This window comes from Oncorhynchus kisutch, linkage group LG28, assembly GCF_002021735.2.
Source record: "Oncorhynchus kisutch isolate 150728-3 linkage group LG28, Okis_V2, whole genome shotgun sequence".
NCBI lineage: Eukaryota > Metazoa > Chordata > Actinopteri > Salmoniformes > Salmonidae > Oncorhynchus > Oncorhynchus kisutch.
Window position 1 is genome coordinate 37,336,561 of NC_034201.2, and position 16,372 is coordinate 37,352,932.

The following is a 16,372-nucleotide window of genomic DNA, read 5'->3' on the forward strand; positions in this document are numbered from 1 at the left end:
AAATAACATTGCAGGATGAATATTATTATTTAAATCAAATGTGTTCTGTGTTAACACGTTTAGATGACATAAGTGCTAGAATATGGTTCACATTTATGTTCCCCTACCGGAAAGATGATTGTGAAACATAAACAGGAAGCGGCTATGCCTGGGCTTGGAGAGTTATTGGACACAGATTGCATTGCTGTGTCGTGGCTCTGTAACCTAACGCGAAGGTGGAGAAGAAGACGTGAATTGTGTGCTCTCATTTGACCGTAAAGCAAATTTTCATGATTTTAAGAGCAAACATATTTCCTCAATTGATCTACACTTAGATAACGGGTAAGTGTAAGCATAAATTATTTCAAATATGGGGTTTGTGAAAGTGTATTTGAACGTTCGGTATTAAGGCTAGCGCGGATAGCTAGCTAACGGTATATGCTAACGTGAGTTAGTCGGTCAGGAACCCTCAATCAAATTGCCGACGGTAGCTAATGAACAATTTCAAGTTACTTTGACATGTAATGTGGTAACCTTAAAGTAGGTCCATTTGTATGTGCATTTTTATATTGCTATGTTCTCTAGCTGTAACAAACAGCTTTACTGTCAATACACCTAGCGCTTCCTTATGTTTGCAATTAACTCGATGCTACTATAACTTAGTTATCTATGAAACTGACACGTAATCTATGAATTCAGATGCACTAACTTAGCTAATAGCAATTTACCTGTGTAACTATGTCAACGCTACTGTAGCTAGATTTTTAATGTTAGTTAGCAAACTAGCAAGCTACAACAATTGTGAACAACAAAACATATTCTCGCTGCCAGCTAAAGGTACAATTTGTGACTCACAGCTCGCTATCCTTTAGCTAGCTTGGCTATCAAACGTTAGTTAGCCAGCTGGATATAGTCGTCATAACTATATTATTAATCATAACGGTTTTGCATCGTAAATTAAAATTCAATGTTACGGACAGCCACCATTTCGAGCTCAAATTGTTTTTATTTGCAGTAAAAAAAAAAAAAATCGATAGGTGTCGGAGACATAATCCACATTGTTTGTGTGTGAGTTGGTGAATTCTTGCATTAGTTGGACACTTAAGCTCGCTGATATAAATAGCTAAATCAGTCAAATGAATGTTTATTACCAGGTTTTCCGCTATGTGACTGTCCTTTGTCTTCAATTCCTGCCAATGTTAAATGTTTCAGATTAGTTTGATACGGACTACACTGAATTTAATCCCAGTAACATTACCTTTCCCCCATTTATAGCAGCTATTTTTTTAGCTATCTGCTCTCACCTTGAGAGTGTATTTGATCATACACTTGATCAGTGTATGTAAATTATAGCGAGCTGTCAGAACCTGTAGTTTGCTTCCGTTTGAATTCAAATCCTTCAATTTGAGAGGCTCGAGCAACAAGGTGAGAACACGAGCCAGCTGGTCTGGCATTTAGATCTGTCTGGGAGTCTGGGGTGTAATCATTAGTCCAAACTGTAGAAAACGGTTGCATTAAATATGATTGTTGGGCTTATATTGATCAATGACATAAAGGACTGTGATGTTCAGAGGAATTAAAATAATGAAGTAGAACATTATTTAACCCCCTAGTCTCTATTGATGTAAAAAATCCTATCAAAATCTGCCAGTTTAAGCTAGAGATCCACCGCTTCTGCCTATGGTGACTTTCCGCATTTGCAGTGTTAGGTGGCCGAGATACAGCTGTCAGACCATGAAACATCCCGACAATCTGCCTTCTCATGAAAACGTCTGTAGCGTCCGAACGGTTTGGCCCCATGGGACTCTGCTGAAGTTGGTACCGCCGAGGTGCCAACCTGTTTGTAGCATCTGAACCGTTTGGGAAGACTAATGTGACCCCACTGTGGAAAGGGGAGGTTCTCTCCGTTTGGTTCTGTGAGTGTCACAGGAATCGTCTGAAGGTAACTGGTACTAGGTATAAAGGGGATGGGGGTGTAGTTGGTGAATGGGAGGTAGTTGGTGAATTAGTTGGACACTATTCTGCTCGCTAATATAAATAACTAAATCAGTCAAATAAATGTTTATTACTGGATTTTCATTAAAAAAATGTGTTTCTCCTTTGCACCCCAGTATCTCTACGTGCACATTCATCTTCTGCACATCTATCACTCCAGTGTTTAATTGCTAAATTGTAATGACTTTGCCACTACGGCCTATTTATTGCCTTTCCTTCCTAATCTTACCTCATTTTCACACACTGTATATAGATTTTGTTCCTTATTGTGTTATTGACTATATGTTTGTTTATTCCATGTGTAACTCTGTTGTTTGTGTCGCACTGCTTTGCTTTATCTTGGCCAGGTCGCAGTTGTAAATGAGAACTTGTTCTCAACTAGCCTATCTGGTTAAATAAAATAAATAAAAGTAGTTTTGTGCCTACCCCCAAAAATGGGTTAAATATCTGTCATATATATTTATTTACTTCATGAGCTTTCTTATATCTCCTAGATATAGGACATACACTTAAACCGTATTCCTTATGATAAAACATTTTCGACTGTCTTTTTGGCTATTTATGAATGTGTTATTCAATGCATTTCTATGGGCTATAGTAGTAAAGTCCAAAATCAATATTTTATATATTTTTTTATGGGGGATACCTAAAGGGGTCCTAAAATTCTGAGTCAAATATCAAATAGCCAAGTGATCCATGGTAGGATCATTTTAAAGCAATTCCATATGTCAGCATAGACATATGTAGACAGTAGTCATTTAAAATCAGAATGGTATGGTCGCCAGCTTAAAGTAATCAAGGTAACTGTTCAGAGTAGGGCTCTGCTATCTTGCTTTGATAGCTAGATGATACATCTCCACTAGCCTATATCTGCTGGCTACACTGTTAGACCAGCATCTTCTGCTGGATCACGTCATACACAGGGAGCCAGCCAGGAGGAGAGCTCCTGCTGACGTGTAGCCTAGTTCAGCTGTATTTCAAATCAAATGTATTTATATAGCCCTTCTTACATCAGCTGATATCTCAAAGTGCTGTACAGAAACCCAGCCTAAAACCCCAAACAGCAACAATGCAGGTGTAGAAGCTATTTGCATGGTCTTGACCTTTAACTCCCTTATACTTTAGCCCTGGAGCTGTTTGCATGTTGTGTAACTAGAGCCACAGGTTGGTCAGCCTGCCTGGCACATTGTGGTGCCACACTAGCTAGGGAGAGAGTTGAGTCTGAGTGCTGAGACAAAAGTCTTGGTGTCGTGGAATTGCGGTGGAAAATAGCCTCCTCAGCCAGCCACGTTTCTTTCTTTTTTTCTCCCCCAGATAAAATATATTTTCTCCTGCTCAGTGCTCACTGAAGGAAGCGTTTATGTGTAGATGTTAGAGCACATTTCATTTGTTGCAGTGAAAAATATTCAAGGGAATAAAATATTCAAGGGTAACTGACCTTTTGAGTGTGAATTGCAGCTTATTTTACAGGACAAACTTATTTTCGAGGACTTTTAGATGGTCATTGGTTTGTTTAGTCAAACAGTTTTTACGGATGCGCTATGCAGAAATCTTTGTTCTTTTGTCATGGAAAGTACAATAAGATAAAGTTTGGCAATCAAAATCTGGTGGGGGTTGGGATTATCCCAACTAAGACCCATGGTCCACTTCAGCATGCTCTGAGTCAGTGTTGTTAGGGCTATGTTCAGGAACACACGTCTTGGCTGTTAGGAAAGAGACAGTGTGAAGATTGGTCTGAACTGCATGTACTTCTGTCCAATTAATCCGACTGGAACAAGATGATACTTCCTGAGGGGAGCCAATTATTGTCATGGTTCTTATCACGTGTGGCTAAATCCTTCAGATAGGAGGGCCTCTCTCCTTGCAACTGTGCAACATGTACCATGTTCTTCAGGCTGAACTCTGATAGCAGGGATTGTAATGTCTTCTAGGTCGTAGACTCTTGGTTAATTGTTAGTTTATCTTTGGAAAGTCAAATATACTATCCTAATCGTGTCTTGTTACTTTGCCTGTGCCACTGATACTTCTGCTGGTTGAAGTAGCCAACTCTTAGACTTGTAATATGGATTGATCATTATCAACAGTTTTGGAATCCGGGGATAAATTAATATAGATTTTTTTAAAATGTAACCTTTAATTTAACTAGGCAAGTAATCAGTCAATCGTTTTGTCATGTGCTGTACTTGCATGCCTGTTCATCACTTCTGTTCTTGCTTTCTTACAGGATTCACCAGCTCCGGATATGTCCTTCATATTTGATTGGATTTATAGTGGTTTCAGTAGCGTATTGCAGTTTCTAGGTAAGTACCATGTAAACATCACCTATTCCACTTTCAATACTGTCCTCTGAATGGCTTGAATAGGAAGCTGGATCTCAAGCTACTCTGTACTGATAACTTTTATTTTTCATATTTCCTAATTACCACTTGTTGTAAAGACTGACAACAAGTGTGGTGCTGTCTGTCGTTCCTAGAAATCCATATTTTCCCTCTTGTGGTTGAACATGGTAGCTGGTGATTTGAGTAGTCTGAGACTAGGCCTATGTGTTGTTTTACAACATGTGCCCACAGCCTAGCTACAGTGAAACAAAAACAAGCTCACTTCAGGCTGCTGCTACCACTCCCTTTAGACTCCCTCTAGAGCCCTCTCTAGTTTCTTATCTCAGAGAGGTGTGGTGGCACTCCTGCTTACCTTGTTAAACAGGTACTGCTGAGGTTCTCTTGGTGTTGCGTAATGATGATGACGAGGCCTAAGAGCTGACTCAGAAAAGACAGGCATTCATCCAGGGCTCTAGGTATAATGTTTGTATGTCGTAGTGCAGGTCAGCAGTGTATTTTGAATCTCAGATAAAAAGTCTGGTTCACTATATTTTATGTATACCTGTTTTAACTTGATACTTTCAACTTTGACTTCTTTTGTTGGTGAGAAGATTTATTCAAAGATTTGGTTTAATTGTGAATACATTGTTAGGCAAAGGACAGACAACAGGTCTCAAAAGGACAAGGTGATAGTCACAGCTTCTTTGTTTTCAATGTACAAAAAATGTTCAGAAACACATTTAAATGACATTTTAGGACTGTACAAGAAATCGGGCAAGTTAGTATTTCTTGGACTGGACAATGCTGGCAAGACGACGCTACTGCACATGCTCAAAGATGACAGATTGGGACAGCATGTGCCAACTTTACATCCAAGTGAGTAGATATTTTATAGTCACGTTTTTATAATTTTTCAATCCAGCTTTTTGACAGACCTAATGGTTTGACAGTCAAGTGAAGTATGGATCATCCTCTCTGTTTATAAAAGGAAGCGCTATTTGATGGTTACTCAATTGACTGAGCTTGTGTAGTAGTTTCCCAATGTAAACATGACCCATTTTACCCACCAGCCTCGGAAGAACTGACGATCGCTGGCATGACCTTCACCACCTTTGACCTTGGAGGCCATGCACAAGGTATGTGTGCCCGACTGCCCTTTGTGTGTGTGTGTGTGTGTGTGTGAGAGAGAATTGATTTGTTAATTTGGGTATCCCAGCAAAACTGCACTAATCTCTTATTTTATGCGTATGTTCACAAAGCTCGCAGAGTGTGGAAAAACTACCTCCCCGCCATCAACGGCATCGTCTTCCTTGTGGATTGCATCGACTTCCCTAGATTGCCAGAGTCCAAAACAGAACTTGATGTGAGTGTCATTGATTTACAACCACATTGGAAAAACCTCATAAGATGGATGGGACTGAAAACTATCACATTTCAACTTAAACCATGCCAAAGATGTTCTATCAAAAGATGGCCTTTTCATAAGCAGTTAATGTTTCATACTGATTTCTTTATATGCTTGATGAAATAATGGTTTCTTTACCATTCCTAAAGTCTCATGAACCCTCATGATATCTGCTAGAAGTTAGTCAGTTGAGGGGCCTCCGAGTGGCGCAGCGGTCTAAGGCACTGCATTGCAGTTCTTGATGCGTCACTACAGCCCCAGGTTTGATCTCAGGCTGTGTTACAGCCGGCCGTGACCTGGAGACCAATGATGCAGCGCACAATTGGCCCAGCGTCGTCCATGTGAGGGGAGGGTTTGGCCAGGCCGATTTCCTTGTCCCATCACACTCTTAACGAGTTGCAAGCTGACTTCAGTCACCTGTTGTACAGTGTTTCATCCAACACATTGGTACGGCTGGCTTCCGGGTTAAGCGAGCAGTGTGTCAAGAAGCAGTGCGGCTTGGCAGGGTTGTGTTTCGGAGGACGCACAGCTCTCGACCTTCGCCTCTACCGAGTCTGACCAGGAGTTGCAGCGATGGAACGACTGCAACTACCAATTTGGATATCACAAAATAGGGGAGAATAAAGGGGTAAAAATAAAATAGATACAATTTTCAGTTGCAACGAAGGCATGCCTTGCCATTTCACAGGTGTAGATAATGTCGAAGATCATGACATGTTTAGTGGACTATTGTGATAACTAACCAGACATTTCCGTCCTGTGGTCCACGCAGGCTCTAATGACAGATGAGACCATTGGAAACGTGCCTATCCTGGTCCTCGGCAACAAGATTGACAAAACAGAAGCCGTCAGTGAGGAGACACTACGTGAGATGTTTGGATTATATGGTCAGACAACAGGCAAGGTAAGGAGATCCCTGCACGAATACAAATCTCCTGATACTACTGTGCCACCCACTTCTCCTCCCAGTAGAACTACTGTACAACAAATAACAGTGCACCTGTTTTTCATGATTATACAAACCCTCATCAATTCAAGGGTCTATATGTGCTCATAGGGACAAGACATGGCTATAACTAGGGCCTACAGTTTCACCCTGTCGGCTCCTGGCCCCACCATTAACCAAAGCAATATCCTGTTGAAAGGCCACCTCTATGATGTAGTCAAGGTTTTTAGAACAGAAGAACAAAAACAAACTGAGCCCCACAGCTGCTTAGAATAACCATACATTTTAATGATGTGGTTCCCTGACAATGTTTGTCTGGTCTCCAGGGCAACATTCCCATGAAGGAGCTGAACACGAGACCACTGGAGGTGTTCATGTGCAGCGTGCTGAAGAGGCAGGGTTACGGCGAGGGCTTCCGCTGGCTCTCCCAGTACATTGACTAGAGCCCCGGCACAAGGAGGTGCTACAGGGAGACACCCCACTTCTACCGCCACCATACTCAGTCCCATGTTTGGTTTATAAAGTCTGCCTCCGCCACCAGAAAAAAACAGTACAACTTGAACCCAATACTTTTATTGGTCTCCAGAACACTTTTTTGGGGTTACACTGTCTCTTTTTTTCTAAGAGAATTAACATAGCATTGGTTCTGCAGAAGTGTTAGAAAAGATGAATCGTTTAGAATTTTTTAAATATTTTGTTTCCATCTATTCGCCTCCCCATGACATCTGTTGGTGTGACAAATGCAGTATATAATTGTAAATCTGTAAATGAATCTAATCTGCCACCTTCCAACACATTTTGAGCAGTGAGACAGCTGATTAGTTGTACACCGCAATACACTTTTTTTTAACAGGAAAGGCAACATACAGACATGACTCGTGTTTAATCATGTTTCATTACTGTCTTTTCTTCATTCTATATTTTTTACATAGTAAGAAGTGTGGCCAAGTAGACAGCAGCACTCACCTTAAAGAAAACCCTTCCGTCTCTCTGGCTGTGTCATTTTCTTATAATAAACCGAGCCCTGCATTGATCTACATTAATGTATTGGAAATAGTTACATTTCTTAAGAGTTTGTCACTTGTATTGGCATTTAAGGTAATCCCATTTCCAAACAGCAATGTGTTGTCTGTGGACACGGACTAGTCACATGCTCCAAGACTGGAGTGTAGGTAGGCCAATGGGTTGTAGGCAGCATGGAACTCTGGGGGTCGACATGCTGTGGTAAGATCGAAAGGACCATATACGACAATGGGAGGGGAAATCTTAATTTGGAAGAATGAAAAGGAATAATATTGGCTATATAACCATCTCTCTGGGGTTCGAGGTTCAAATTGTTTGCTAGCAGACAAGATCAGAAAGATATTTAACTGTGAATGAAATGATTGAAAATAGCTTGATGATAATATGCAGTAAAAAGTGGTTGGAGCTATGTAACATCTCAGTAGTTGGCAATGTTAGAAAGCCAGATGAGTTCCCTCAAGCAGAGCTGGGCCCAGGTTCACCTTAGAAACATAACATCCTTTTGGGAAACCGACCCTGAACAGGATGAATATAGTGTCCCAAGTTAGATATGAGGAATAGTCCACGAGTGAAAACCTAGCAGAAAGGGACCATATGGGATTTTTTTAATAAGTGGTTTCCTTGATCAATGTGCATTATAAAACTATTATGCATGCCTTGTTCTTTGTTTTTTATCGACCATATACAGAAGTACAACGAGGGAGCAAATGCCAAATTACGGTGTAAGGAATTGAGTGCTTATCTCAAAACCTGTCATTTTTTTCCTGTTCTGCCCTTCGGTGTTTTCATTTCCTCATATTCCATGAACTGTTCCGATAAGGGAAAGACTTACTGTTTGCATCATAAATTGTAATAAACATTTGCAATGAATAACCGAATTAACAGTGGTCTGTAACCAACCGTTATTTTGGTGTGGCTCAGTCGGTTGACTTTGCAAGAAATTACACAACTGTTTTCTGCTCTGATGGACTCTTATCAAGGTATACCAATAGACCAGGAACATGTTTTACTTTCTACTGACAATAGATCTGTCCCAAATGGCACCCTATTCCCTATAGTTTTCTGAATTTGTTCTTAACTGACTTGCCTCGTTAAATTAAGGTAAAATATAGTGCAATACTTTTGAACAGAGTCCTGTGGGACCTGGTCAAAAGTGGTGTACTGAATAGGGTGCCATTTGGGGGGGGACACAAGGTGGTTTAGATAATTTGGTTGCTTACCCTGGGGAACTGTTGACTGACGAGTATAGGGCAATATGATTTGACCTGTATTTGCGGAGGGGTGTGGACACAACAGTTAGCAATACATGGTCATGCCGATGCGTTGCAACATTAGTCCACTAGAGGGCATAGCTGATAAGGCAGAAAACTGAAATGTTGTACTAACGGTAGCCTTTAAATTACATTTCAGACAGGTAGTAAACAAGATATTTGATAGGTAAACATAGCTTCTTTAGTGATGCAATTTTCAAATGATCAAATACAGTATCAAACAGTTTAAGTACAAATGTAAGTGTTTTTACACATTATTTCTTTAGACTTGCCTGATTCAGCTTCTCTCTCGCTATGCTACTGTCTCTTGTGAATACTCCTATCAGTCTTTAAACATATACAGTTGACAGTGATTTCCATTTAGTTTAAAATAAAAATGAATCAATTATGTGTCCTCATCTTGCTTACAACAGTCCCCTTTAACAATGTCAACCATGCACACTCCCACTGCTATGACGGGAGAAAACAGCCAGGAACATGTGGCCACACTTCCCACAGTGCCTCTGGCTGTTCTGGTCACCTCGGTCCTGCCACCTCCACCACCGCCTCACAGGGTTGCCCAGTCGGGAGTCCAGGGGGATGTTTCTGGGGCTGGGAGATGGCCAACATCTGGCTCTCCTTCAGGGGCACCCTGGTGGTCTTTCCTCCATATTGAAAATATGTCATTATTCATTATACAAAGACCAAAAGTATTCCTACCTACTCCTGTGAGTCTGCCATGATGTCTGTCCTGCTGCAGAGAGTAGTGTGACTGTTGTGGCGCGTATAGTGACAGCACAGGGCATACAGTACGACACAGAGGTGACTTCCCATTGATTATGATGATGATGATATTCCCTCTGTCCAATTTCTGATTAAATCAGCATGAAGAGAGCACCATCCTTCCTTCTCAACAACTCACCCATGTCTGTATTTTATTACCTAAAGCTATCTCTAGCAAACTACCTGCCCTCCAGGACACCTACACCACCACGATGTCACAGGAAGGCCAAAAAGATCAAGGACAACAACCACCCGAGCTATCATCCAGAAGGCGAGGTCAGTACAGGTGCATCTAAGCAGGGACCGAGAGACTGAAAAACAGCTTCTATCTCAAGGCCATCAGACTGTTAAACAGCCACCACTAACATTGAGTGGCTGCTGCCAACATACTGACTCAAATCTAGCCACTTTAATAATGGAAAAATTGATGTAATAAATGTATCACTAGCCACTTTAAACAATGCCACTTAATATAATGTTTACATACCCTACATTACTCATCTCATATGTATATACTGTACTCAATACCATCTACTGCATCTTGCCTATGCCGTTCGGGCATCACTCATTCATATATGTTTAAGTACTTCTTATTCATTCCTTTACACTTGTGTGTATAAGGTAGTTGTTGTGAAATTGTTAGGTTAGATTACTTGTTAGATATTACTGCATTGTCGGAACTAGAAGCACAAGAATTTCGCTACATTCACATTAACTGCTAACCAATTATCTGCTAACCATGTGTATGTGACAAATCAAATTTGATTTGATAGTGAACTTCCTAAACTTCTGATGACAGTTATTGAAACTCATGAATACATATGAGACTCATCAGTAATGGTTGAACGTAGAAGACACATTTGATATAATTCCATTTTAGTGACTTTAGCTATGTTTCTTATATACATCTTTTAAATTAACTGCATGAAATAATTCATATTTGAATATAACGGAAAGGAGTTCTCTTCATTTTTACATAACCTTTATTTATCCAGGTTAGTCTCATTGAGATAAAATCTATTTCACAAGAGACACCTTAATTCAGTGGATATTAACTGCTTTATATTCTGTGGGAATGGGAAAGATACTTATTTTGTTCTCTACAGACATGAGCATGTCAACTCAATACATACCCTACACAGGCCATAGACAACAATGGTACTTCATTCCTATTTGTCGTTGCGCTGGGGAAAGAGGTACATATGTAAACTGGTCAGAATGTCCCTCCCTATAACTTTGTGTTATAAGTTTAACTAAGGATGACATCCCCAGTGAGAACCATTCACAGTGCTAGACATGACCTCGTGTCTCTGTACTGCACTCCGAGTCTGGATACAGTCTGTTATTATTACAGTAGCTGATTGATCGATGGGTGAGAGAACGGGTATTTCTGGCATGGGACTCTTATTCTCAGCTCAAAAAAAGGAGACCAGACACACAAACACTACACAGGTGACTGGAATGTCTGAGGAAGTGTTCCATAGATAGTGTCCGAACGTGACGATGACGCTCGTGTGAATGAGTATACTGTATGGATATTTAATAATGGCTCTGTGGTTATTGAGACTATTGAAGTTCAGTATGATCTATGTTGAGCATTTTATTTGTTTGTATTTGATAGAATGGAAATTCATGGTTTGTCTCGCCTTCCGTGGCCTCCAACTGCTCTTAAATGCATGCTCTTCAACCGATCGCTGCCCGCACCCGCCTGCCCGAGTCGCATCACTTCTCTGGACGGTTCTGACTTAGAATATGTGGACAACTACAAATATCTAGGTGTCTGGTTAGACTGTAAACTCTCCTTGCAGACTCGCATTAAACATCTACCATCCAAAATTAAATCTAGAATCAGCTTCCTATTTCGCAACAAAGCCTCCTTCACTCATGCTGCCAAACATACCCTCGTAAAACTGACTATCCTACCGATCCTCGACTTCGGCGATGTCATTTACAAAATAGCCTCCAACACTCTACTCAGCAAATTAGATGTAGTTTATCACAGTGCCATCCGTTTTGTCACCAAAGCCCCATATACTACCCACCACTGCGACCTGTATGCTCTCGTTGGCTGGCCCTCGCTTCATATTCGTCGCCAAACCTACTGGCTCCAGGTCATCTATAAGTCTTTGCTCGGCAAAGCCCCGCCTTATCTCAGCTCACTGGTCACCATAGCAACACCCACCCGTAGCACGCGCTCCAGCAGGTATATTTCCCTGGTCATCCACAAAGCCAACTCCTCTTTGGCCGCCTCTCCTTCCAGTTCTCTGCTGCCAATGACTGGAACGAATTGCAAAAATCACTGAAGCTGGAGACTTATATCTCCCTCCCTAACTTTAACATCAGCTGTCAGAGCAGCTGACCGATCACTGCACCTGTACACAGCCCATCTGTAAATAGCCTACCCATCTACCTCATCCCCATATTGTTTTTTATTTTTGCTCTTTTGCACCCCAGTATCTCTACTTGCACATCTATCACTCCAGTGTTAATGCTAAATTGTAATTATTTTGCCACTATGGCCTATTTATTGCCTTACCTCCCTAATCTTACTACATTTGCACACACTGTATATAGATTTTTCTATTGTGTTATTGACTGTATGTTTGGTTATCCCATGTGTAACTCTGTGTTGTTGTTTTTGTCACACTGCTTTGCTTTATCTTGGCCAGGTCGCAGTTGTAAATGAGAACTTGTTCTCAACTAAATTATCAAAGTTATTTGACTTGACTGGAGCCTAACTGTTTGCTGAGGCAAAAGTTGAGACAAAAATTTGATAGACTTGAAAAATGTATATTCGTAACTATAAATCCAATCTTTGTTTGAAGAGACTAGTGCAAAAACTGATTGGATCAATGTTGTTTCCACATAAAAAATGCAATGTAATGATGTTGAATCAATATGGAAAACAGATTTAATTTGCAAACATTCATCAACATAAAATAATTTTGTATTAACCTAAATTAAACAAACTTTTTTTGTTTAATTCACGTTAGTTGACAACAACCAAATTTAAATCAAAACTATACCTTGAAATTACAGCTGTGCCCAGTGGGTTGTGAGTTTAGACAAATCTCATACGTCTTTGTTGATTGGAAAGGCCACTGTAATTTACTGTATTTCAAGTGAAAGCTGGCAGTTAAAAGGGTCAGCGCTACATTATAGGGCCACCACTACATTATAGGGCCACCACTACATTATAGGGCCAACACTACATTATAGGGCCAACACTACATTATAGGGCCAACACTACATTATAGGGCCAACACTACATTATATTGCCAACACTACATTATAGGGCCAACACTACATTAAAGGGTCAGCACTACATTATAGGGTCAACACTACATTAAAGGGTCAGCACTACATTATAGGGTCAGCACTACATTATAGGGCCAACACTACATTATATTGCCAACACTACATTATAGGGCCAACACTACATTATAGGGTCAGCACTACATTATAGGGCCAACACTACATTAAAGGGCCAACACTACATTATAGGGCCAACACTATATTAAAGGGTCAACACTACATTAAAGGGTCAGCACTACATTATAGGGCCAACACTACAGTATAGGGTCAGCACTACATTAAAGGGCCAACACTACATTATAGGGCCAACACTACATTATAGGGCCAACACTACATTATAGGGACAACACTACATTATAGGGCCAACACTACATTATAGGGCCAACACTACATTATAGGGACAACACTACATTATAGGGACAACACTACATTATAGGGCCAACACTACATCATAGGGTCAGCACTACATTATAGGGCCAACACTACATTATAGGGCCAACACTACATTATAGGGCCAACACTACATTATAGGGACAACACTACATTATAGGGCCAGCAGTACATTATAGGGTCAGCACTACATTATAGGGACAACACTACATTATAGGGCCAACACAACATTAAAGGGCCAACACTACATTAAAGGGCCAACACTACATTATAGGGCCAACACTACATCATAGGGTCAGCACTACATTATAGGGCCAACACTACATCATAGGGTCAGCACTACATTATAGGGCCAACACTACATTATAGGGCCAACACTACATTATAGGGCCAACACTACATTATAGGGACAACACTACATTATAGGGCCAGCAGTACATTATAGGGTCAGCACTACATTATAGGGACAACACTACATTATAGGGCCAACACAACATTAAAGGGCCAACACTACATTAAAGGGCCAACACTACATTATAGGGCCAACACTACATTATAGGGCCAACACTACATTATAGGGCCAACACTACATTATAGGGCCAACACTACATTATAGGGCCAACACTACATTAAAGGGCCAACACTACATTATAGGGCCAACACTACATTATAGGGCCAACACTACATTATAGGGCCAACACTACATTAAAGGGCCAACAGTACATTAAAGGGCCAACACTACATTATAGGGCCAACACTACATTATAGGGCCACCACTACATTATAGGGCCAACACTACATTATATTGCCAACACTACATTATAGGGCCAACACTACATTATAGGGCCAACACTACTGAGAATGGGGCTGGACCAAGTATTTTCAAAACACATAAGACCTGTCTTCTTGCCTAGCAATAAATCATTATGACAAAATCAAGTTCAGACTTTTACAACCTACCATTAGGTGAAATGCAGATAAAACACACACACACACACACACACACACACACACACACACACACACACACACACACACACACACACACACACACACACACACACACACACACACACACACACACACACACACACACACACAACTTATTACATGCATATAAATGCCACAATGGACCATGTGACTGGGATCCTATCCCTCACTTCCTAGGATGAGTGAGTTTCGGTACACCTTGTACTGAAGTATGTGCTGAAGCCATGCCCATTTAGAAACTGTGAGCCGTTGCCAGAGAGACAGTACTTCACTCACTATGGCAGGTTGCTGCCTGTTTCCGGGGGCGACACTGATTTTGCACCACAGTAACCAAAAATAGACATACAATGTTTTCAGGCTGGACAGACTTGGACCAACACTGGCTCTGACTATGACACATCCACATCAATGAGATCACTGGCTCTGACTATGACACATGCACATCAATGAGATCACTGGCTCTGACTATGACACATCCACATCAATGAGATCACTGGCTCTGACTATGACACATCCACATCAATGAGATCACTGGCTCTGACTATGACACATCCACATCAATGAGATCACTGGCTCTGACTATGACACATCCACATCAATGAGATCACTGGCTCTGACTATGACACATCCACATCAATGAGATCACTGGCTCTGACTATGACACATCCACATCAATGAGATCACTGGCTCTGTTTGGCTTTAGTGAAGAGAAAGAGAGAGAAATAGGGAGAACGAAAGAGAGGGTGGGGAAAGGAGGAGGAGAGAGTTAGAGTCTCTCCTGATTAATTACGCAGTAGTAAATGGAGTCTTTTGTTGTTCACGACAAAAAAATAAAAAAATAGAAGTACAAAGTAGGAAGAATTTACGCCACTGTACAGGCATGGATGGAATGCCCCTCATGTAGTGAAAGCCTATGGTCTTCCTCACTGAAGAATCACTTCCTTGTTACCATGGGAAGAGGCTAGGTGGCTGTTGGCGGCACCACACCGGTTAACATCTCTGAGAAGGTGAGCAAAAAAGAGAGAAGGGAACTACAAAAGCAGCGCTGTATTTTTAGTCTCTGGGAGGAAGGGGGATAGGCCAGTGGGGGTCCTTGAGTGAAGGCACTCAGAATAATGCTGCCTGGATCTTTTTCACGTACGGACATACACAATCCCAGAGGACACCGTCCCTAAATATATAAACTTAAACAGTGGAGACAGCGCTATTGGAGGGGGACTCACAGATCTGTCAGCCCAGACACTTCAAAAGAGCCAAGGAGAAAGCCCAGGGCTATGACAGAGGATAATGCAACCGGTTGAAATACCCTCCCCTGATGATACACAGAGACCCACTGTAATTCATTATTAACCTACTATTGTACAGCTTAATAAACACTTAGACTGAAGGCTACAGGTCCTAGGCATCTTTGAAAGTGATAGGTTGGTGTTGACAATAGATCCAGTGTCAGGTTTGGGACTGTCGATAGAGCTTATCTCAAAAGTAGGACAGTATTGTAGCTAGTTGTCCTCAGTGGTGTATTGTAACTGTAGCCGAGTACTAGGTGAGGAATGAAGAAGCCATTGATTTTGAAGTCATTTAATATGGCCACAAGAGGTCACTAGAGGTGGGTAATTGAGTGTTTCACTGTCAACACCTCCCTTCCTACGTACACTGTCAGGCCAGTTGATGTAGATGTCCTGTCATGGTAGCAGCCACCATTTATGTTACTAAGTGATGCTCGGCTATAGCATTGGCATAATCATGGCAGCAAATGCCACTCCGAAGTTACTTTTTTCCACCTACCCTGCAGGAGACAAAATTATGGCTGCTCCCTCGTGTGGCAGGATGACCCAACTGCAACCTGTTTCTGTTTAGGAATGTTACACAAGAGGAAGAAGAGGACATGGGGGTTATTCACCAACAAACACATTACAGTCACATCACATTTACCAACTGTTTGTACATACTGACCAACTGAATGACATCAGAGCTATCA

At 41.2% G+C, this 16,372-nt stretch overlaps 1 protein-coding gene across 2 annotated transcripts; it reads left to right on the forward strand.

Moving 5' to 3' along the window:
- The first annotated feature begins 127 nt into the window (after nt 1–127).
- Nucleotides 128–8,544, forward strand: LOC109872781 (GTP-binding protein SAR1a-like). Of its 2 annotated transcripts, XM_020464109.2 has the most exons (7): nt 128–321; nt 4,199–4,274; nt 5,049–5,168; nt 5,363–5,428; nt 5,552–5,655; nt 6,470–6,601; nt 6,970–8,544. In XM_020464109.2, the coding sequence occupies exons 2-7, from the start codon at nt 4,217–4,219 to the stop codon at nt 7,084–7,086; spliced, it is 597 nt and encodes a 198-aa protein (XP_020319698.1). In that variant the 5' UTR covers nt 128–321; nt 4,199–4,216; the 3' UTR covers nt 7,087–8,544. The 2 variants fall into 2 exon arrangements, with proteins under 2 accessions (XP_020319698.1, XP_031664088.1); XM_031808228.1 differs by having other exon boundaries at nt 162–321; nt 4,199–5,168.
- Nucleotides 8,545–16,372: the final 7,828 nt, after the last annotated feature.